This window comes from Aedes aegypti, chromosome 3 (genome assembly GCF_002204515.2).
Source record: "Aedes aegypti strain LVP_AGWG chromosome 3, AaegL5.0 Primary Assembly, whole genome shotgun sequence".
In the NCBI taxonomy this organism is placed as follows: Eukaryota; Metazoa; Arthropoda; class Insecta; order Diptera; family Culicidae; genus Aedes; species Aedes aegypti.
This window is the reverse complement of record NC_035109.1, coordinates 74,837,408-74,860,569: the sequence shown is the minus strand read 5'-3', so window position 1 is coordinate 74,860,569 and position 23,162 is coordinate 74,837,408. Positions and strand designations below refer to the sequence as shown.

General features: G+C 36.7%; 1 protein-coding gene across 1 annotated transcript; it reads right to left on the bottom strand.

The window, feature by feature from the left end:
* Positions 1 to 1,483: 1,483 nt before the first annotated feature.
* Positions 1,484 to 21,453, bottom strand: LOC5577690 (protein takeout). Its single transcript, XM_001663422.2, has 6 exons — positions 21,301 to 21,453; positions 6,524 to 6,774; positions 2,817 to 2,938; positions 2,230 to 2,485; positions 2,020 to 2,172; positions 1,484 to 1,954 (listed from the first exon to the last, which is right to left on the bottom strand). Exons 2-6 carry the CDS (start codon positions 6,612 to 6,614, stop codon positions 1,806 to 1,808), a joined length of 771 nt encoding a protein of 256 aa, XP_001663472.2. The 5' UTR covers positions 6,615 to 6,774; positions 21,301 to 21,453; the 3' UTR covers positions 1,484 to 1,805.
* Between the last annotated feature and the right edge of the window lie 1,709 nt (positions 21,454 to 23,162).

The window sequence follows — 23,162 nt, the reverse complement described above, 5'->3', positions numbered from 1 at the left end:
AAAAGTAAAGTAGTAAGTAAAGTGTTAAAATTTGGTTTAGTTCCCAATTTTGAAGATTGTCATTGTGCTCGAAAAGGTCTTCTGCAAATAAAGCACGTGCTTTTCTATTGTGCTTTAAATGTGACGTGGAGACTAAATAAGCAACTCTATGAAGGCGTAGTTTATTTTACACATTGATACTATATTAGTACTTCAATCAACACGTACTTTAAAACTAAAAATTCTACTTATAAAAATCCCATTAAATTTCAACCATTTTTCTCTAAGACAAATCGATGGGAAATTATTTCATGACATCTGGAAAAATGTTGCTTCAAAACTAACTTGATAATTTTCAGCAGGCTTTTGATTAATAATGTTTTCAAAGAACAAGCCTTTTTGAAAATAAAGAATATAGCTTGTCGAATTTTCTAGCAAATTTCTGATAATCATTGGTTTTGATAACCTCCAAAAATCGATTGTTCGAAACGCTGTGCCTTGTTAGTATGAAATTTAATTATTTTGGGGGCTTTATTATAATCACAACATTGTACAACATTATTCGAACGATGTACAGAAACCCGATTGCGATTTATAACTTTGAAAAATATCGCATGTACAAATTGTCCACCTAAAATATGAATAGTGCTTATCCATGCAATTGAAAATTGAAACGTGATTTTTTCAAGTTTTCATCGATAAAATATGTTGAGCCAATGTTTTTCTGAAAGTTGTACTGAAAACCTGCGAAGGAAAATTTTAGGTTCATTCAAGTTAGATAATAATATGGTTTCAGGTATGCGTGAAACTGTACTGTATGTAATAGATTGTTAAATTTGTTAAGCCAAGAGAGATTGGAATGCATATCTAGAAAACTATTATAGCAATAGACGAATTGACTATAGCACGAAGCTTTATCGATGGAACACTTCTGAAATTGTCAATGGCGCTTACGTTGACTATGCGAATATTGGCAGCGTAGTATCAACGTCATAATTCAAATCTCTTGCATTTTCAATGGACGGAGAGCACTTTTGAGTGTCGAAAGTATTACATATGTGCTTTGATGAAAAGGATTATTTATATACATGAAGTTTGAATTCCGTGAATAATTAAGCAAATAAATTGTCATACAAGCTGGAAAACTTGTTTGCAAGTTGTCGAAAATAGTCAAGCTTTGCATTTTTAACAGCTAATATCTCAGAAACTAGACGTGCTATGATATTTTTGGAAATAGCAATGGATTCAGTAACCCTTAATTAAGTAAATAGCAGTTTTTTGGTGCTTGAGACAAAAACGTGTTCCGCAGTGTAATCGAAGAGCAAAGCAGCCTGCTCACCACAAATGTTAAACAATATAAATTCCTTCCGAATTCAATCCACCTGCACCGATTTGACATTTCGGTTATCTTTCCATTAAGACTTCACTTTTTCAATGTGCGTACATTAAATTCAATGAGATATGAGACAGGAAGTAGGTGATATCAAAGAATACTCTGAACTGGTTCGACTGGAACTATGATCCCATATTTAATTACTCGCACAGTGGACGAAAAGTGCGTTCGCATTTTCATCTATCTTATACGGCGTTGTTTGCGTCCACTAAAATACAAACAGTGTTTGTCAAGTAAAGATGTGAAAACATGACAACGCACATTTTACTTCACAGTTGGACGCAACTCTACACACTTAATACTTAATGCAAAAATCTGAATGATTGATGAATCGAGATAAATAAACAAAAATAAACATAAATCCTAAACCTAATTTTGATGAGAGGTGAGTGAGTAAGTTTGAAATTCGCACCGCTGCCAGCTAGCGTTTCCTTCACTCGAGCCAGTACTCGAACGGTATTCTGTCGAACAGCCGCTGCATGAAGTCATGCAAATGCTCGGTCAGCTTTGATCGCAGCTGAGGCTTCATCTCTTTGAGCAGCTCTTGGGCGTTTGTATTGATGAAGAGATTCATTGCGGCGTCTGAAAAATAACAAGTGGTTAGAACCGGGCAGAAGAACCTCTTCAGGTCTCAGAAGAGCACTTACGAATGATTGCGTTCTGGTTGGAAACGTTCTCAACACCCATCTTGATGTCCTTGACGCTGAAGTCCATCTTGGTTTGGTCCACTGTGAGGTAGGTTAGCCCATCGTCACCTTGATAAGGTGATGCTTTGATGTAGATCTTCGATTTGACGCCATCTATCCAAACAGAAGCATGATTTAGAGTCAGTTAAAAACAGAAGCAATCGAAGTTACCATATTCTCCCCAGTAATCGCCGGCCCCGGAAGCCTGCAGCAGCAGAAGAACTCCGGAAGATTTGTACTGAGCTCTCGCCTTGATCTTCGGAATATCGATCGTCATCTGGAATTGGAGCGAGTCGATGTCGGATCGTACGTTGACGAACGTCAAATTGCTAACTCCAAAAGCTTCTATGTTCTTGAAGGTGGCTCTGTAACCATCGGGTCCACTGCCAAGGGCGATGCTGATCTCGTCCACTACCACTGGTTCGACCTATAAATAAACGCATACAATTCCTGAACTTTTACCTAAGTTCGAACACCTCACTGACCCACAAATGCCAAACAATTCATAATGAAGCACATGTTGCCTCATTGGTATTCACTTGTCGCTTTGAGCTCAAAACCCAACGAAGCACTTCTTCCCGGTTCGTGACGTGAATGGCCAACAAAGTCAAGTGTTACCGAGTGAGTTGATTCAGTCAGAAAGTGTGTCAAACCTTACACCCGAAAGAAGTGCTGAGTAATTATTATTCAACCAATTGAGTAGTGTTTTCCCATCCATCAGAAAAGTAATCAATAACGTTCAAGGAGCTCATACTCACGTCAACAATGCCGATCTCCGGAATGCCGCCATCCCGCAAATGGTGCGTCAGCTTATTTGCAGCAAATCGAAGACAGTCGTTCACTTGGGGATCATCTCGTTCGCAGCGGTGCATGTAGTAAGCTGAGGGAAGAGCATGAAAAAGTAAAAATCAATCATCAGAATGCCGCAAAGATTCGTGCTCGCCGAGGTGACAGGTTTATGGGTGCGTGTATCCGAAATCTAGACACCTTGTTCAGGAATGACTTCCACCAGCTGCTCGTGTTTAAAAGTCTGCAATAAAACTTGTCACGACAAGGTTAGCATGATTCTTCGCAGCCTCTCTCGAGCTATCGTTGCCCCTCCTGCTAATGCAGTTGATATCCGTAGATTGTAAGAAATTGGGGATGATCAATTTGAAGAGTATAAAAGCAACTTATCTCGCATCTGATTTATCTGTAGCCAATCTCAGTCTTAATCCTAATCTCAATCTCAATTCCCAATTCTCAATTCTCAATTCTCAATTCAAAATTCTCAATTCTCAATTCTCAATTTTCAATTTTTAATTTTCAATTTTCAATTCTCAATTCTCAATTCTTAATTTTCAATTTTCAATTCTAAATTCTCAATTCTCAATTCTCAATTCTCAATTCTCAATTCTCAATTCTCAATTCTCAATTCTCAATTCTCAATTCTCAATTCTCAATTCTCAATTCTCAATTCTCAATTCTCAATTCTCAATTCTCAATTCTCAATTCTCAATTCTCAATTCTCAATTCTCAATTCTCAATTCTCAATTTTCAATTCTCAATTCTCAATTCTCAATTCTCAATTCTCAATTCTCAATTCTCAATTCTCAATTCTCAATTTTCAATTCTCAATTCTCAATTCTCTATTCTCAATTCTCAATTCTCAACTCTCAATTCTCAATTCTCAATTCTCAATTCTCAATTCTCAATTCACAATTCACAATTCACAATTCTCAATTCTCAATTCTCAATTCTCAATTTTCAATTCTCAATTCTCAATTCTTAATTCTTAAAATCTCAGGAATCTCGGGAATCTTGGGAATCTCGGGAATCTCGGGAATTTTGGGAATCTCGTGAATCTCGGGAATTTCAGGAATCTCGGAAATCTCGGGAATTTCTGGAATCTCGAGAATCTAGAGAATCTCGGGAACCTCGGAAATTTTGGGAATCTTGGAAATATCGGCAATTTCAGGAATCTCGGGAATCTCGGAGTTTCGGGAATATCAGGAGTCTCAGGAATCTCGAAAATTCTGAATCTCTGCATGTTTTAATCCTTGAATCTCTGAATCTCTAAATCTCTGACTATCTGAAACTCTGAATCTCTGAATCTTTAAATATTTGAATATTTGATTATTTGAATCACTGTATCTCTGTATCTTTGAATATCTGAATATCTGAATTTTTTAATCTCTGAATTTCTGAATCTCTGAATATCTGATTCTCTGAATCTCCAAATCTCTGAATTTTTGAATCTCTGAATCTCTGAATCTCTGAATCTCTGGATCTCTGAATCTCTGAAATTATGAAATTCTGAAATTCTGAAAGTCTGAAACTCTTAATATCTAAATATCTGAATATTTTAATCTCTGAACTTCTGACTATCTGCAACTCGGAATCTCTGAATCTCTTAATCTCTGAATCTTATAATATTTGTGTTAGAGTTGTGTAGATTCCTTTGAGAAGTCCTTTGTCAATACCTGTGTATTGACTTTGTGAAGACTTTTGCGAATACTCCTATGATCTCTATGAAGAATCCTTTTGAGAATTCTGAAGCGACCACTGTTTTTACTTCTGTGAAGACTTTAGAAGTTTTCTGAAGACACTTCTGTCAATAGCTCTGAGATGACCTATATGAATATGCATTTGCGATAGTTGTGAAGTGTCCTGTGGACACCTCTGTAAAGACTTCTGTATTGACTTTTTGAAGACTTGACACCTTTGTGTAAACCTCCAAGAAGACCTATGTGAAGACTTCTGTATAGACTGAACGGAAAAGTTGCTTAACGACTGGATATTATAGCTGGTAAACAAGATGTTTTCGGCCGTTTCAGTCTTAGAGAGCAGCGAGAACAGTATTGCTTCACTAAGACTGAAACGGCCGAAAACATCTTGTTTACCATCTGTATAGACTGTTAGAAAGACTTTTGCGAGTACTTGTGTGAAAACTTATGAGAAGACCTCTGTGGAGAAATCTTTTGAGAATTCAGAAGAGAACACCGTTAAGCCTTCTGTAGAGAAAAAAAACTTCTGTAGAGGCTTTTTTCATAATAGATAGTTCTATAGATTCCTCTGCGATGACTTATGTTAAGACTTCTGTATTGGCTTTTGTGAAGACTTTTGCGAAAACTTCTAAAGACTTCTGAAGACAATTTAGTGAATAGCTCTGAGAAGACCTTTGGTAAGACTTTTACGACCGTTGTGAAATATCCTGTTGGACTTTTGAGAAGACTTTTGCGAATACTTCTGTGGAAACTTCCGAGGACACCTCTGTGGAGAAATATTTTGAGTATTTTGAAGAGAACACTGTTTAGATTTCGGTAGAGGCTTTCACAGAATACTTCTGTATTGACTTTTGCGATTACTTCTGTGAAAACTTGTGACGCGACCACTATGAAGAAGTCTTTTCACAATTCTGAAGCAACCACTGTTTTTATATCTGTGGAGGCTTCTAAAGTGTTCTGACGAAACTTCTGTCAATAACTCTGAGATGACCTTTATAAAGACTTTTGCGACCGTTGAGAAGTATCCTGTTGGTACCTTTGTGTAGACTTATGAGAAAACCTATGTGGAGATTTCTTTATGAACTGTTTGGAAGACTTTTGCCAGTACTTCTGTTGAAACTTTTGTGGAAACCTCTGTGGGGAAATCTTTTGAGTTTTTTTTTTAAGAAAACACTGTCAAGACTCCTGTTGGTAGACTGTTGCAGTTACATCATATTGAAGATGAAAATTAATTCACCAAATGTACATCCCCGTCAGATTCAAAAAACCTCCTTTCCGTGGAAACAATAGTAACAACGGTGCTGTCGCCAGCAAATACTATTATTGGGTCCGATTTCCCGCCCCACCATAACATAAATGCGCGGGCCACAAAAAATGCAACGGTGCTGGCAGCACCATCGGCGAAAAATCTCGTGCAAGAATGATCTTGGCGTCTGTAGTAGTGTAATATAGTAAGCAGCAGGTAAGATTGCAACAAATCTTCACGGAGAACCAGATTGGAAGGCATGCTGGGGCTTCAACGTGCAACCAACCTGTCACCAAGTACTGCTGCTGCTGCTGCTGATGATGATGATATTTTCTCTTACGGCAAACTTCAACCAACCACCCAACCCACCAATCATCCAATCCAATAAACCGAGTGGAAGTGTATCTCGTTGGGTACATAATGACACAGAACGCCTCATGATCAAATAATGCAATCACTCCGCAGCTAATGTGGAAGTTTCCCAGGCAGGGGTTCCCTACATAGAAAAACACGTTCCATTGGTTTACCATTTGTCTTAAAATTCCCGACCAGTAGTTTACAACAGAATTGTAACATATTATTGATGAACTTGAAGAGGCCCCGTTTGACACCCCCTGGTCTAATTAGAGAAGTGCAGCATATTAGATCTCGTTATCGTCCGGTGGTAATCAATGCAACAGCAGCAGCCTTAGCGAGGTTTGAGCTATCGACAGAACCACCGAGAGATACTTACGCACTTGTTGGGCCAGCGCCAGGTGCCATAGGCTCGCAAAGAGCGCAAGCACCGCGACTGGAAAGACAGGGGTCATCGAACGCACTCTCATTGCCAATCCTTGGCACTGTTCGGTGGCGATTGGTCACTCTTTCTTCTCCGCCGCTGGGCAGGTCGTCGTCGTCGCGTCGTCTCAAGTGCGGACTTAGATGAGCTGCGATGCGGTGATTAGCATTCGACTTCTCACCGGTATGGTCACGTAATTCGGTGGTCTGAAATTGTTTGAAAGGAATTAGATGTAGTATGAACGCACGAGAGAAAGGCATTAGATATTGTATTCCAAAAGGGTATTGCATAATTCCGTAATTGTGTCAATTAGACAGCCACTAGCATTTGAAAAAAGCATGCTTGTAATTCTCCATTTACAAACGCATACGTCAAAGAATATTGTTTTAAGATTCCCAAAACAATCTTCTCGCACAGTTATGGGCTTAGACTGACCGAAGTCAGTAATGATTCACAATATATCAAACCTTCTTCAGTGTAATAAGTTCGGCATATTCATTTACACATGCAACTTTTGCTTTTTTGGAAACCATGTTTACCTCTGCATTTCTACAAATGTGACTGGAAGATTTTTTTTTTGTGCAAGCAATTAAACCATGATAAACAAACATTCCCAATGATAACCGAACTAGTAAACAGCTCGGCAATTTACTATCAAAAAATTCAAAATTTTTACATTGGAGCCAATATACACAGACAAACAGAAGTAACATTCTCAATTATTTTAATCGCACAAAAGAATAGCGCCTACTTCTAATATTTGATAGTTGGCCGAGGGGTCACTCATGGCACTCGCATCGCTTTTCAAGTAACCAATGTGCAATACAGTAGTCCTATCTCTGTTGCAAACCTTAACCGAAGAAAGTGTAGTTTATGTAAAACTGTTTTTGAGATATAGTCGTTCAAAGTTTTCAAATTTCACGTACTTTTTTTTCACTCAAACCCATTCCCGCCAAGAACCCCCCCCCCTTTTTAGTTTTGTTATATTTTTAGGCAAAACTGAATTAAATGTTATTTTCAAAACAGCAGAAAAATCGATAATCGATTGAAATTCCATAAAGTAATTGCGATTTGAAATTTAGGGTCTAATTTACCCGCCGCGCAGACAGAGGGTTATGTGATTACATTTAGAACTTCTGAGAGGAGTTTCTTAAGAAAATTTACCAAGAATTTCGACAGAGTTCAAATACATATTTTTACTTTTTGGTAAGTTTTTTTTACCTTCTAAAACATCCATACCTTTTTATATACCTTCCAAAACATATTTATCTCAGAACTTACAGAGAATACGACTAAAAAATCCTTTAATAATACCTCTCAAGATTTTTTCATTGATTCGCGCAACTAGAACTCTTCCAAAAGTTGCAGAATGTTTTCGAATCAGGCATTGCATTTCATTCTATTTTTCGATCATCTGAGCATGATATGGATTGAACTGTGCGGTATCAATATAGAGCTCTGAGATCGATTTTGCATCAATATATTATGCTCAGATGAATGATCTCGAAAACAGCAACCCACGCGTTCGATTTATAAGGATTTTCTTTACGCAAACACACACACACATTTGACAAGGAACTGGTAGTGAAATGGTTAACCGTGAAATGCCCAACTTAAATCAAACTCATCAATCACAAATAAGGTTGGTAAACAATACTCATTGAAATGAGATCTCGTTTTTATTTTTATTATATTTGTTTGGGTTCTGAAGGAAAGTCGGAAGTAAAACTTTAGCTCACGTCACGTATATTGAATAACCGTGGCATATGCGATTTCGGAAAAATAATTCCAAAATGGTTTCTAGTGGCATCAATTTCAATGCGTCCACCCCATCTTTTGGTAAAACGAAATTTATATTTGATAGCCGTTTAGTTGAAATACTGTAAGCTACGAATCCTCGTTAACGTGGTTCGCCGCCTTACGTAGAATGCGCTATGCATGAGGAGATAAACAAGCTGTTCGTGGAACAAATGGTCATACAAATCATAGTAAATGATTTCCCTGATTACTGAACAGCTGAATACTTAGCCCAAGATATTTATGAAGGACTGATTCCTTCACTTTCCCTTAAGCCATAAACAACGTTTGCTAATAAGGTTAAACTAGATTTAAGGCCTAAGCGTTGGTGAAGAAAACGCTCATAAATGGACATTCATTATTCCAATGAAATCAATGAAAAGTATTGAAGATACATGAGTGTTCTGAAATGATAGGCAAGTTTCTTTTTAAAAAGTTTAGCTTTTTTTTGCGCAGGGCCACTGCATTAGTAGTTTGACAAATTTACGATATCTGAGTATGTAGCTAATGTTTACGATGCAGTTTGGGCTCACTAGAACTTACTTTAAATACGAAAATTCCGTACAATTTTCTACCAATCATGTACGCATCATTATTTACGTTTAAATAAGCTTCAAGGTGGAGATAAATCAAAGCCAAACTTCAAATTTTCAAGAGCATGGATCTAGAGAACCAAACATCCGTTTGAGCTGAAAACCTAATCGATTGGTCACCACCAGCTAGTGATCAATTGATTAGGTTTTCAGCTTAAACGGATATTTGGTTCTCCAGATCCGTGCTCTTGAAAATTTGAAGTTTGGCTTCGATTCATCTTCACCTTAAGCAATTAAAATTGTTTGAAAATGGCAGAATTATTGACAAAAATACAAACTCTTACACAATGATCTCAAAAACTGTTCTATTGGTTTTGAATAGTTTCCAGATTTTTTTGCCACGATTTTGCGAGTGCTCTTCAAATAATATAAGATTAGGTCTCTAATGACGCACTGATTTTGAATTTTGGTTGATCCAATACTGAGAAAATAAGCTATGTTTTTTTTTCAGTGTATTCTTCGAAAAGTGTCCAAACTTTAAATGAAAATTTTGTAAACAAAATTAAAAATGATTTTCATGTCAAATTACCCACGAAGTAAGCATAACTCATTGCCTTTTGAATGTGCTCTAGAGTCAGAAGTATACCAATTATAACTATCATTAGAATACACAAACAATGTTTGTCTAACTTCTTGATGTTTCTTTAACCTTTTGTGTTTATTGTGGAAGTTGATCCGCTGATCTGTTTAGAGAAAGTTATCAAATTCTTTCAAGACATTTGTTTTTCCATACAGTACTGACCCGATTTTGTCTGCCCCTGAATTTGTCTACCCCCGTTTTTGTCAGCCTATTTTTAGTTTATCAAAAAATTGTTCTCTTCATGTTTTACTACGTTTACATTAAAACTGATGTTGATGTTTGATGTCATGCACGCATGGGTGCTGCCAGATAGGGCAATGTCAATTCCTTTTACTACGGGAATTAGTGTTTGAATTCTTCAAACATTGTCTTCAGCGCTGGTATTTATACAGAAATAACATCTGATAGATTGAAAAACTTATGGAGTCCACCAAACAATCAGCGTTTTGAAAAACATTTTGCCAGAAATTATTCGAAGGTTTTTTTTAAATCTGTTAGGAAACTCAATCAGTTTCTGCAAACATATAGTCAGCAGAATATTATCATTGAGGTAATTAGAGAAAGCTCCTCGTTTTCCCCAGGAATTCCTCTCGGTATTTCATTTATATTCCTCTAGATATTTCTTGAACGTGTTTCTCCAATCATACCTGAAATTATTTTATAAATCGTTCCTGGAAGTACTTCGAAGTTCTTCAGAGATTCCTTAACAATATTTAGAGGTGTTTTGAAGATGCTTCTTAGAATTCTTCCATAAAAAAATAATATAACATGCCAAATCTTGGCTTCTATTAAACGAGCGAATTTCATGAGATCTCGAGTATAATAAAATTGTTCGTTACTTAGCAACCTGACAATTTGCTTGTTAAAAATGCTTAATATTGAAAAAATCGGGATGCACAAAGCAGTTCATGACAAAAAAAAACTAGGTGTGTAGGTTCATTCATGAATTTATCCGAGAATTCCTCTTAATACGATTTTAAAAATAAATCTATGGAATTCTGTTGAATCTCTTTTAAAAAAAATTCAAAGCATAATTTTATAAATTGTTCCAGAAAATTTCATGGTTTTCAGACCACAACGAATCGAATCTTCAGAATTTTTTCAATAGGTGAATCTCCAAGACTTTAAATAGACCCGTCACTCAACATTGAAACAAGACGCGTTTAACACTTCACTTTGCTTACTATAAAAAAGTAGGGTGGATATCTTGCATAGTTTTATGTTTCATGCAAAAAGGATGCAGAGGTAGTGTATAGTGATAATTTTGGCGTGAAATTGTGAATGAAGTGGTAAGAATCGATATTGTCAATATGAGGGAGGAGCCCCTGATAAAAACAAACCTGGCTACGCCCATGTCCATCGCCTTCTTAAAAGTCCATGTAACCATGTAACACGTCAAAATTTGAAAAACATGAACAAAATAAATGATCCGTTTTTTCCAGGTTCCCCATTTTGTCAGCCTAAAATTCATCGAGGGGCTGAAAAATCGGGTCCTCACTGTATCAGAAATGGGATAAAAATACGCGAAACTCCGACATCAATTGGTCGGCGTTTAGTCAGATTGGACCAAGTGTTTACAGGAAAACGTACCCAAAGCACACGAAATAATAAAATATTTGCATTGTTTGCTAGAACATTGAAGCTTATCGATTCGATGAATCATTCGTCTTTACAAAGCCGAAAAATCGTATAGTCCGGTTTGTCTGAAAACCAACCACCGCAATTTGCTGTTATCCAATTCTTTGCTTTCAAGTATGAGTATGAGCATTGATAACCTACAATCAGGGATGGGAAATGTACTGTAGCAAACATTTACCACCTCGACATTCACGACCATCAAAATCCAAAGCAAACCATGAGCGTTCAAAACAAAAAAATGTCATGGCTCTTCAAAACTGTAATCTTCTTCTTCCTAACGTTTTTTCAAACCCGAATGCGAAATGACTCGAGCACAGTGGTGACACGATTTTTCCGGTTTTCGGTGTTTTGCATTTTTGCTCGATAAAGGTTGCATGAAATTGAATTTGTTTATATGTATCGCAACGGAATGGTTGTGCTCTTGCTATTGACGCTAATAGATTTCTAAACACACGCGAAATATTAGCGATTGAATTATTTAACATTTTTTCAATCATTCACGTCGAGATGGCTGCCCGAAAACGATCATAGTGGAGAGACAAAAACGGTCAAGCAGTGTGTGAACCGTTGGCAGCGCCACGCCTGATGGTATTGATGATGCTGCTGCTTTGTGTTTTGGTTGACTGGCAGAATCGATGAACTGTTGTAAATAGTGGTCACAGCTCCCAAGCCTGCCTACAATTCGTAGTTGACCAGAACAATAGAAGCTGCACAGAGATTCAATGAATTAAGATTTACCCTCTTATATCCGTTTTTTTTTTCTATCTAAGTATCATATTTCGTTATCTAAAATCGATCTAAACACGTTTTGGCCAATGATTTTTATTCGCAAATTTATGTATTGTTTTTTGATTTTGAGTTTTTGCAGTACTTTTAAAGATATAAAATCTCTTATTTTTATCAAAAACATATTTTATTTTCCGTTTAACTAACGGAAAAATCGATTTGAAATTGTTTCAATTTCACCAGGCTCTTCTGTGATGTGTTGATTGTAGAAAAATATAAAATGTGAAAATTTCACATTACACGCTAAATTTGACTCAGGTATTTGGTGGCTTTGTAAATTGTATTATTTTAGAAACATATTTCAAAAATACAAAACTGTTTCAAAAGTCGTATAAAACTTTTCTAACATGCGTGCTATGGCCCAAAGGTTTAAGCCAAAAATAAAATCATTTTGATTTCCAAGTTAAGAAAAAGTACACCAACTTCCAAAAAATATCTTGTCTTAAGGTGTGGTTGGGTATTTAGGAATTATGGCTTATGATTAGCTAACCATTCTCAAGTATTGCAAATCAAGAGCTCAACAAAGTCAATAACGTCGCCGGCCACGTCCTCATAGTCGTCGGAGAAGAGAAATAATGTTAGTTAAACAACCATTGTTGCTAGAAACCTAGTAAACCTCTGAATCTCTACAATTGTCATGAAAAGCATATTTGATTATTGGTATAAGCGTATGATCTGGTAGTCTGCTACAAAAATCTTTAATTACACCCAAATTTAGTATTTCGACCCGCAGACGCTACTGTGAAAGTTTGAGCGAAATTCGTCAACAATAAGAAGGGCTTAACGAGCTTGAAGTTTGTATGGAGATTAGTAATTAAATGCGGGTTTTCCATACAAAATGCCCAAATTTGGAGCTCTGTATCTCAGCTTCTGGTAGTCCGAATTGATTGAAATTTGAGTAACGAACTACAAATAACCTGAAGTTCTGCCTATACAGAATTCATTGCAGACATTTTTCAAAGATTTTCAGAGTTTTTCCAAGATAAAAGTAAGTAATTACCAGATAATTTGTGTTACTTCTGGAAGTGAACAACTTTGCTGAACAAATGAACCATCCAAAACTAACCGTTCTTGAATTTTATTAAAATATCTGTTGGTTACTTACTTTTGTCTTTGAATTCTTTGGAAAATGACTGCAATGTAATGAATTTATAAAAGACAAAACTCAAGTTATTTGTAGTTTTTTACCCATTTCACCTTATTCGGACTACCAAACGCAGTGATGCAGATACCTGAACTTGTGCATTTTGTATGGGAAAATTATATTTAATTACTAACGATTGTAACTGACTGTAAATTGGCAAAACTATTCCTACTACATGTTCGGCCAGTGTGGCTGTTGTAGACAAAATTATTTCATTAGTGACTTGAAGATTCTCTTTTCAAAAGAGAATAGATTGCAATAAACTGGAAATATTTCCGCTAAGAAGCAAGAAAAATTACGCCGAAGAAAACTGATAATAGATTTTCTAGGGTGAAAACGGCTGCTCCGCATTTTTTTAATTTCTATTTTGTTAAAATTTTTTGAGCCCTACCATTTTTTTAAATATTATACCCGTGATTATTATTATGGCATGAAGGTGTCTTTGTTTAAGTTAGGGTGGTCTATAAACTTATTTTTTCTGTCCGTTTACTCAGGGGAATCATCGAATATCAGTTTTCCTAAGTGATACTTGTTTGTTTCGTAACGAAAAGACTTCCGGTTTGCTATAGTCACATATCTATTAATCATTAAGATCTTCAAGCCACTTATGAAAGAACTTCATCGACTACAGTGCACCTAATGATCAGTAATGTAGTTGGAGCAGTTATACTAAATGAACAAATTTGGGGGTGTAACTTAAAGTTTTTGGAAGAATGATCCATGAAAAGGAAATGTAGGGTAATAAACCAACTATTTTTTTTTTTTTTTTTTCAATTTTGAGGTTACCATCCCACACAAATTCGCAACGGTCATCAAATTCGACAATCAACCAAAGGCCTCATCCGGTCACATCGCATAAGTCCACATCACCACCAAAGTCCAACCACAGGCGGAGCCATGGCAGGTGCACCAAACGACAACGTAGCAAATTGACGTAGCAACAGATGGATCCCGGACGACGGAAGTATGCAGAGTATGCAAACTCGACTATAAACGTAGGTCAGCAAAGTAGGCGAAGTATACGTTTCACGATAGCATTAATTAGCTAATAAATACAATCTGTATCCATTCGTGGAAGTGTAAAGATAAATTCTTTTTAAAAACTGATCTTCGATAGCCCAATATTTACCTTACATTTTGAAGAATTCAGTTCGGTTAGTATCCGTTATATTCTCTTAATGAGCGGATTTTTTTTTGAGCTAACTATCGTCTTGTTTAACTCAAAATAGTACATTTAACAACTTCATTATTGAAAAAATAAGGGTAACTTTTAGAAATATGGTTCATAATAATACACTATATTATTATTTCAAACTTTTCCTCTTAAAACTGTCAATCGGAAATACTTATAATGTCCAATTAATAACTTACATTATGCAAACTATATGCAGAAATCCCCGGTGCCTTCATTATTATAATAAGTGGGATCCCAATTGGTGCGTTATGCAAAATTTGAGATTTTCAGCACACATTGGTTTCTTTGCCATACGCAACTTCAAGAGAGACTTCAACGCTTCAGAAGCAAGAAATCCCCGATTTCCTTTTTCATATTGTTTATGCAGTCAGCCAAGTTTATCGGCTGCAGAAACGTAGCTTAGCTCATTTGTAGGTGATCGAATATTGTACTCAAAATTAGCTTCTCTAGACGAAATTTTCGTCGCCCAGCGCCGTTTGGCTTCAACCGGTCAGTTTTTGTTGTAAAACCCGAATTTCCTATATTGCTCAGCTGGAGTCGAACTGCGTTCTCAATTAGTTGCAGAAGACTTGTTTTGGGTTTGCATAATTGCCCCCAAAGAGTGCACATTAGGGCGGTTCGAAACATAAAAATGTTTGAGAATCCAATCTTGCATAAGTTCCTTACCATCCTTACCATATAAATAGTGTTCTGTGAAATTTTTAGCTTTCTAGGTGGTGATTTAAAGGTGGCCCAAGGACAAGGTAGGGTTATATGTAAGGGTATGCGATATGGATTTTTTCCATGTCGATACGAAACGAAACGATACGCGGAATATCTTGCGCTGATAATGACGAAACGAAACGAAATTTAAAAATGTTTCGTGTAACTCGATACGAAATCAAATATCTCACGGAATTTTTCGAAACGAAACGAAATTTTTGAGTTTGTTTCGCGGAATACACGTTTAAGTTTTTTTTTTCTTGTCAAAAGCTGGAAATTTGACAAAAGGCTTAAAAAACGTATTTATAAATCCTCTACCATATGGAAACCTTAGTGTTGCTCAGCGGAATCCTTTGATGTTTTGGTAAAACTCTTGTTTGTTTGAAATCTTCTCAATAACTTTATAAGGTTTCATTTCTACATATCAGACATTCACACAAGGGAATGAGTGGGTTAAATGCAGGGTGGGTGTACGGCTGTCAACTACAAACAAAGCTCGCCTAACAATCATCTCTCTCGCGGGCCGACCCAAACAACACAGGACGAAAACGCGGGCCATGCCAGGCAGCAAATGCTGATGCTTTTCAACACTTAAACAGCGGAATGTCTAGCAGCGTTGTGAGCCACAAAGCATGAACGGTAAGCGCACCTCGTTGAGTAAACCCCCTTTAGTTAAATGTACTAAGAAGTGGATCGAAAAGCAATTACAAACATTTAACACAATCTCAAAAATATTGAGTGGAGCCCAAAATTAATTTAATTTTTAGAAATGCCTTACAATTTTGTGATGTGATGTTATACCAGTATATACCATAAAACATGGAATAATGATTTTCATTTCTTTTTGCTGTACTGTATGCTTTGTGGCTTGAATGAATGTGATTGGGGACACAAGTCGATAAGTGCCCATGAAAACAATAAACTGAGAAGCAGACTCTGTCGCAGTTGGAATATAACGCCAGAAAGAAGAAGAAGAATAAGTAGAACAGAGGAATCACTGGTATATTTGCTTTAGTCTTTACTGGAGTATTGAATTAAATTAAATTTTAAAGAATCCATCAACACATACCTAAGAAATCAATCAAGGTGAATTTAAAAGAACTGCAAGAGTAATAAATTCCAAGAGATATTGCGGCAGCAACTTAACCAGGATTGCCTGTTGGGGTTAATTTAGAAGTTCCTAATAAATTTTCTAGAAAAGCCTTGCATAACCTGTGAATTAATTCTTGGAGAGATCACTCTGGATGATCAAATCTGGATGAATGCAAACTTTTAGAGTAAACCTTGTAAAAATATGAATTTAAAAATGATCCTATTCCAAAATCTGTGAAGGAATTTCTGGACGATTTCTGGAAGAATTATGCATTGTTGATATTATCTCTTTTTCAGATTCTTTGTTTAAAATTGACTACAAAACCACATTTTCACTAAATTTTGAGCCTCGAGAGTATTTTGAAAAATATTTGATAATTTCGGAAAAAAAAGTTTTGAACCTGGACTACACAGCATAGAGGAACCGCAAATAAAATTGACAAGTTCACCCATTTTCGTTCAGACAATCCGTCTTTCAATGAGCTAAATTTAATGTTTGGCTTTTTTTTCTCGAGATTTAGATTTGCAAAATCGAAAAAAAAAATTGTTGCGCATTTCCATTGTGAAATATCCTAGGTACCCCAACAAATTTGAATCTAAATCCGGAACCAATTTTGATGATGCATGCAATGCATGAATGAAATTTATAACTGATTTGTGATTTTTCCTTTAAAAATTCATCAAAATCGATCGAAAGATGGCGAAACTAGAGAATTTTGAAACTTTGATGTTGGTATTGAAAAGGTTAAGACCTTTGCCGCAAGGGGCAATTGGCTTCCAATACTTGTGAAGATATATTATCAATATTAAACAATCCGAAAAAATCGCATATTTTTTTTAATTGGGGGTCGTGAGGAAATTATGTCACGATATAAGAGGAGAGAGGTACAGCGTGAATAAACCTAGATTCATTTTACGATATAACATATTGTACGCATCTTCCTTGTTTAAGGTGTTATGAATCGAAGGCATGCCTCAGAATTTCAAGAGCACAAATCTAACGAACCCGACAGCCAACGAGTAACCAATCGATAGAGTTTTCAGCTTGAATGGACGTCTGGTTCTTTAGATGTGTGCTCTTGAAGATTTGAGGTGTGGCTTTGGATCACCCAAATCAACGCGATTTTTTCGACGACAGCGACAAACAATCGCTGCTATTTCGCTGCTACATGTAGAGTTTTATGACACAACAACGAACTCGCGGCGATTCGTCGCCGTCGCGGAAAAAATCGCGTTGTTTTGGGAGAGCCTTTACTCATGTGGCGCGAATAATTGATGCGTTCTATTAGTTCTCTCTTCTATTCTCCTGCTGTTCTTATGCAAAGTTAAAAGTCACGTCACAGCGGGAAAGCAAGAGAGAGAACTAATGCGCGCCTCAATAATCTGCACCACCTGAGCAAATCCAGAACATCAGGGACTCACGCTCCGCAGCTTTTTTTGACATTTGTGTATAAACAATTTTTGAGATATATTAACGGATTTGCTCAAAAGGACACGCGATGTTCCCCGGAGGAAACGAACAACCGTGGTTTTGCTTTCTTCATTCTTATGGAAGATTGCGGTAGTTCATCAAACGCAGTTGTTCCTTTCCTGGGCTATTCGCCGCGAGGAATTTAGGGCAAATGGGCGTTTTTGAAAACTTTACAACAGCAGTGCAGTTTATCATATCCTGCGGACCAGTCAACACTACAGTCACCCCACAGTTATGGATAGCACACAGATATGGAGTAAAGTTGGATTAAACGGAGAATATCTCATCAAATAGAGTTGCAAATATGCAGAACCCATTTTACCTACGCGAACCATAAATCTATACAGCATCGTAATCAACAATAACATGCTTAAACACATTTGTTCCGTTCGTAGGAAATAAAATGTCATATTTCATACATATTGATTCATATCTGTGGGCCATTGAAACCCATATCACAGTTATGAATCTAACAAGGGAAGGTCACGATGGTGTTACACGGGGTTTTCAACCGGACTATTTTTGTAAGATTCTACATGTCGAAATATGAAAAACCACAAAGCCTTTCGGGTGATGGACCAGTGGGGTAGTCAGGAAGGGCTCTGAAAGGGGCAATTTTGTACGTATGTTATATTATTGAGCTAATTGGAAATTTGACAAAAATATTTATTTTAGTAATTATTGTGATGATAGTGAACAGAATTGACATTGATGTTTGTTTAAAATGAATTTTTTCCATGCCATAGGCGTAATCAGGATGGGTTCCTTGTTGGTATACTATTTCAATAAAACCAAATTTGTTTTGGTATCCATATTCCATGTTAGTTACGCCAATGGCATAAAAATACATTACAAACATACAATAATGACAATTTTGTTCATTACTATCGTTATAATTACTGAGATAAATCTTTTTGACAAATTTTCAATTGACTCAATAATATTATATTCGTACAAAATCGACCCTTTCTGAGCCCCTCCTGGCTACACCACTGGTCCATCACCCGAAAGGCTTTGGGGTTTTTCATATTTCGACATGTAGAATCTAAAAAAAATAGTCCGGTTGAAAACCCCGTGTAACACCATCGTGACCTTCCCTTGTAAGATAAGACGATTCCTAAAGAAACGCCAAAACGTATGCTTTCACTAGCACACCATTCGTTTGCCTCGCAGATAATTTGCTGTTATAGTGTTCTGATCCATGATTCGATTTGATCCATAATACAGACCAATTTTTGACTGTAGCTTGAACTAGAAGCGAGCGCTTTGCCTTTTTTTTTTTTGTTCGAAATTAAACTCGAATTTCGCGAAATTCCGTTTTATTCCGTTTGTTTTCAATTTTCCGTGGATATATTTTAACAATTTGGCGAAACGAAACGAAATAGAAAAATAAAAATTTCGCCTGTATGAGTTCCGTGGAATTCCGCGGAATTTCGTTTCGAAGCGTATTTGACGGAATCATTCGGTATTTCGCATACCCTTAGTTATATGCAAGGTACTGTGGAGAAATTTTTAGATATGTTCCAAATACGCTAGTACTGTAATGTAAGTACAAACTTATTATCCCATAGTAAAAACACATTCTTCAAACCATAATAAAGAAATTTACTAAAAAGAGAAATTCAATCCGATGGATAGCAGAAGAAATATTCATGAGTGTGTTTGCTATTATTTAGTTCAATATGGGATTATGGCCCTTCAAACGTGTACAAAAATCCCAGACAAAATTAGCTCAAAAGGGATTTCTTTCTTGAGCAACATCCTTCATTAAGGTTTGAATAATGATTTTTCAATATGGGATGATAAGTATCCACTAACATTACAGTACTAGCGTGTTTGAAACATTTCTCAAAATTTCTCCATAGTAATTTCCATAAAAACCAACATTGTCTTTGGATCATCTTTAAATCACCACCTACAAAGCTGAAAAATCTACAGAACACTATTTTTATGATACGGATGGTAAGGAGCACATGGGAGATTGGATTTTCAAGCATTTTTCAAATTTATATTGCCCTAGTGCACATGCATGTTTGATTTGTTTATCTGGACCCTCAGAAGCTGCTGAGAAAGTTTAAACAGAATTCATCAAGTTCAAGTGGGAAAGAGTCAACGAGCTTGAAGTTTGTTTTGAGAAAATTTATTTTCGATTACAGATGATCATGAATTGAGTATACTTCAATAAATTCTTCTCCATTGGACTGCAATATACTGGAAACATTTTAATTTAGAAACAAAAAAAAATGTACCTTCTCCAGGATGAAGCGGACAGCTCTTTAGAAAAAAGTTATTTTCTAACTTTCTATTTCATGGACTCTCATCTTTATTGATGTTGTAAGCTAACGGATTATACCAAGTTAAAACGAAGCTATTACAAAATTATTGTTTGGTGCTTTTGATAGCGTTAAAAAATGTATTGCTTGAAAGAACAATAGGAAAGCATTTTCCTCGTTAACCATAGTGGAACAGGTAGGTTGGTTTCTTAACTGTTTAAAATTAGTCCAATTGCATTTACTGAAAGTTACAATCTGTATCATGAATAATATTCAAAAGCGTTAGAATTACTTTAATTAAATTCCAACAATATCCTAACATTTTCATTTAAAGGAACAGTCTAATTTTCAAGAGTTCAATGAAAGCTCATCCTCAGAAATATCTGAAAACTATATAATATAATTGATATCGAAATCATCAACGTAATTCTATCTCTCTATCGCTTCATCTGATATCAACAACTCAAATGTTTATACAATTTATATTTCTCCGAACATTACATCATTTATCACTCTCACTTCCTAACTGCAAAAGTCATGCATCTACTGATGTTTGGCACTACACGTGTACGAATCTATTCAGGCGGCTTCAAGGAAGCCATCGCCCATTTCTTTCAATATTTCCACCAATCATTCCCCATCAATGGAATCGAATGCTTTCAGCAAACAACACACAACACAATCTGCCCGTTTCAAACCACCCATTTCTTCCTGATGGCTTCCAATCACGCCTCGATAGTGGTCCCGCTACTGCCTATCTATCTGCACACCACATTCACCGGTCAATTAGCACGCCTTCACTTTCCATTCCTGAGCGTGCCCACGAAGCTTCCTTTACCGCTCGCTGCATCTTCTTCTTTCTGGTTTTACGTCCCAACTGGGACAAAACCTGCTTTTTAGCTTAGAGTTCTTATGAGCACTTCCACAGAAGAAAGAAGTTCCACAGTTATTATATGAGAGCTTCCTTCGCCAATTGACCTTTTTTGCATGCGCATTTCATGTGGCAAGCACGAAGATACTCTATGGCCTGAGAAGTCGAGAAAATTTCCTTTGCGAAGAGATCCTCGACCGGTGGAATTCGAACCCACGATCAACAGCTTTACCGTTACGGCTATATTGGCCACCGAAACGGCCACGTTCCACATCACCATTATCAAACTGTCATGCCCTGTCAATAGTCAATCACTACTTGTGCAAAAAATCAATCACCACTTTTCACTTTTTTGATGATCCGTTGTAGACTTGTGCCGCCCCCCGTCGCCGCTGGAAATGATCAACGGACGGGAAGTCGAACCGCAATGCATCCAGCCAGCAGCCGTTATTAAAACGGTACATACACATTTTTTTTTTTTTGCAATCTGCTGTATCGCAAATTTATTCGCACTAGCACATCATTTTTTTTTTTCGTTCAAAGCTTCGAACAACAGATGGATGATGATTACCGGTTGATAGCACACTTACGTTTCCTGGAGTTGTTCTGGATGATAATTGCGTACGCCCGAAGGAATAACTTTAGTATTCAATAAAACTAATGGGACTTGGATTGGAGAGGATCGAACCGAACCGTAGCCGGGGTAGTTCACGAATGCCGAAGAAATGACCGGCTCGCAATGGATTTATAACTTTCTTCGACGACGGAAGATTCACCTACCGGGAGTTCGGCAGCGCGAAAGACTTTCTCGCGGTTACTGCGGTTCATTGGCTGAAACGGCGGATGAAGAAGAAGCTATGCCGTGATGGTTACCGTTTGTTTCGCTTACTCCTGAAGGTATGCTTCAGCGATGACTAGTGGATGCGTGGTAATTTGTCACGAACAGAAGTATGAATGCTTTCATACGCTTGGTTAGTACAGAATGCGAAGATCAAGCTTTCAGGCTCTGTTCCATTCGAATTCCTATATTCAATGGGAAAATGTGTTCATGAAGGTATTTACAAAGTTGACCGGCTTAATTGATTTTCGGATCGTTTTACGATGATGTATGGTGAAGAACGATGACTACTTTCTACATGAATAAAAATAGCAGTCCGGCCAAGTAGTTTGCAAAAGAAAAATATATGAATCGATTTCTCGATCACTGATCACCATGATTTACTTTGGCATGCCAAAAATAAGGGAATTGTATAAGAAATCCAGAAGATAATTTTATATATAATGTTCATGAATAAACTTATTTTCAATTTTAAAACTATATTTAGGGTCTGTCTCAATTGGGCTATTAAAATTAGTCCGAACTTAAATTTGACAGTTTGGAAATTATCCCTCCTCTGATTTCGATCTGTCAAAAATAAGTCTGCTTCCGAGTAGACTTATTTTTGACAGATCGCGAATTATTCGCTCGTTCGTGTTTGTTGTCTAGCTTTTTTGCTCCCGCTTCGGTGTTTATAAAACCGTATACGGTGTTACGATATAATCATCGGTCGGACCTTCCAGCTGGCTTCTGGATGTGATCGAAACTAAAACCACGACAAGTAAGTAAAGTACGGAAAAAGATTCTGGTCAGAATATGACTGTTTATAGCAGCGATTCTTCCTCTTACAGTAACGGCACAGCAAAGCAAGTTAGATTGCTGCTCGGTCGACACGGAAGCGGTGACGAAACGATAGGTACCAGATATTTTTTCCTGCTAAGTGTGCTCACCTCCTACCATGAACTCCGGTCTCAGAAATAATTTAATTCCGATTTTTTCAATTACAGCATGACGGCAAGGCGTCCAGTATGCTCTAAAATCAAGTTTGCCCTGGACGCAAGTCTGGACAGAATACCAGAGGTCCTAATGAAACCGAGTACGACACTACACTTTGACTCTTGGAGAATACGTCGTTATTGATCTCTGAAGTAAATCGAAGCATGAGATGCATGGTAACATCCATTCTGACTGAAATTACCGACTGTGGAAAAAGCCTGTGTGTTTTAAAATATGTAACAAATAAATAAATAATAAATAACGTCCTTCCAGGATGAAGACAACCTTTGTTGTAAATTAGTGTACATTTGCTAGGATGGAAGGAGCATACCAATTAAGAATTAACATCGTACTATGCTCACAGGGCTGACAGCGAGTCACTTTTTAGTGACTTAGTAAATTTTCAGACCTGGCCACTAAAAAGTCATTAGTAACTTTTCTCATTAAAAAAATGGTAACTAGTCACAATTTTCGTGGTATGATAATGAATAAACGATCATTTGGATCCGCTTCTTAAACTTTTTGTTATTCTAATGCAAACATTCTTTGCTAACTATCTGCTAGATTCAGGTGAATGTTGCGCAGACATTTTTGACATAATATCTGAAATTTATTTGTTGGGTTTTGTAAAAAAAGTTA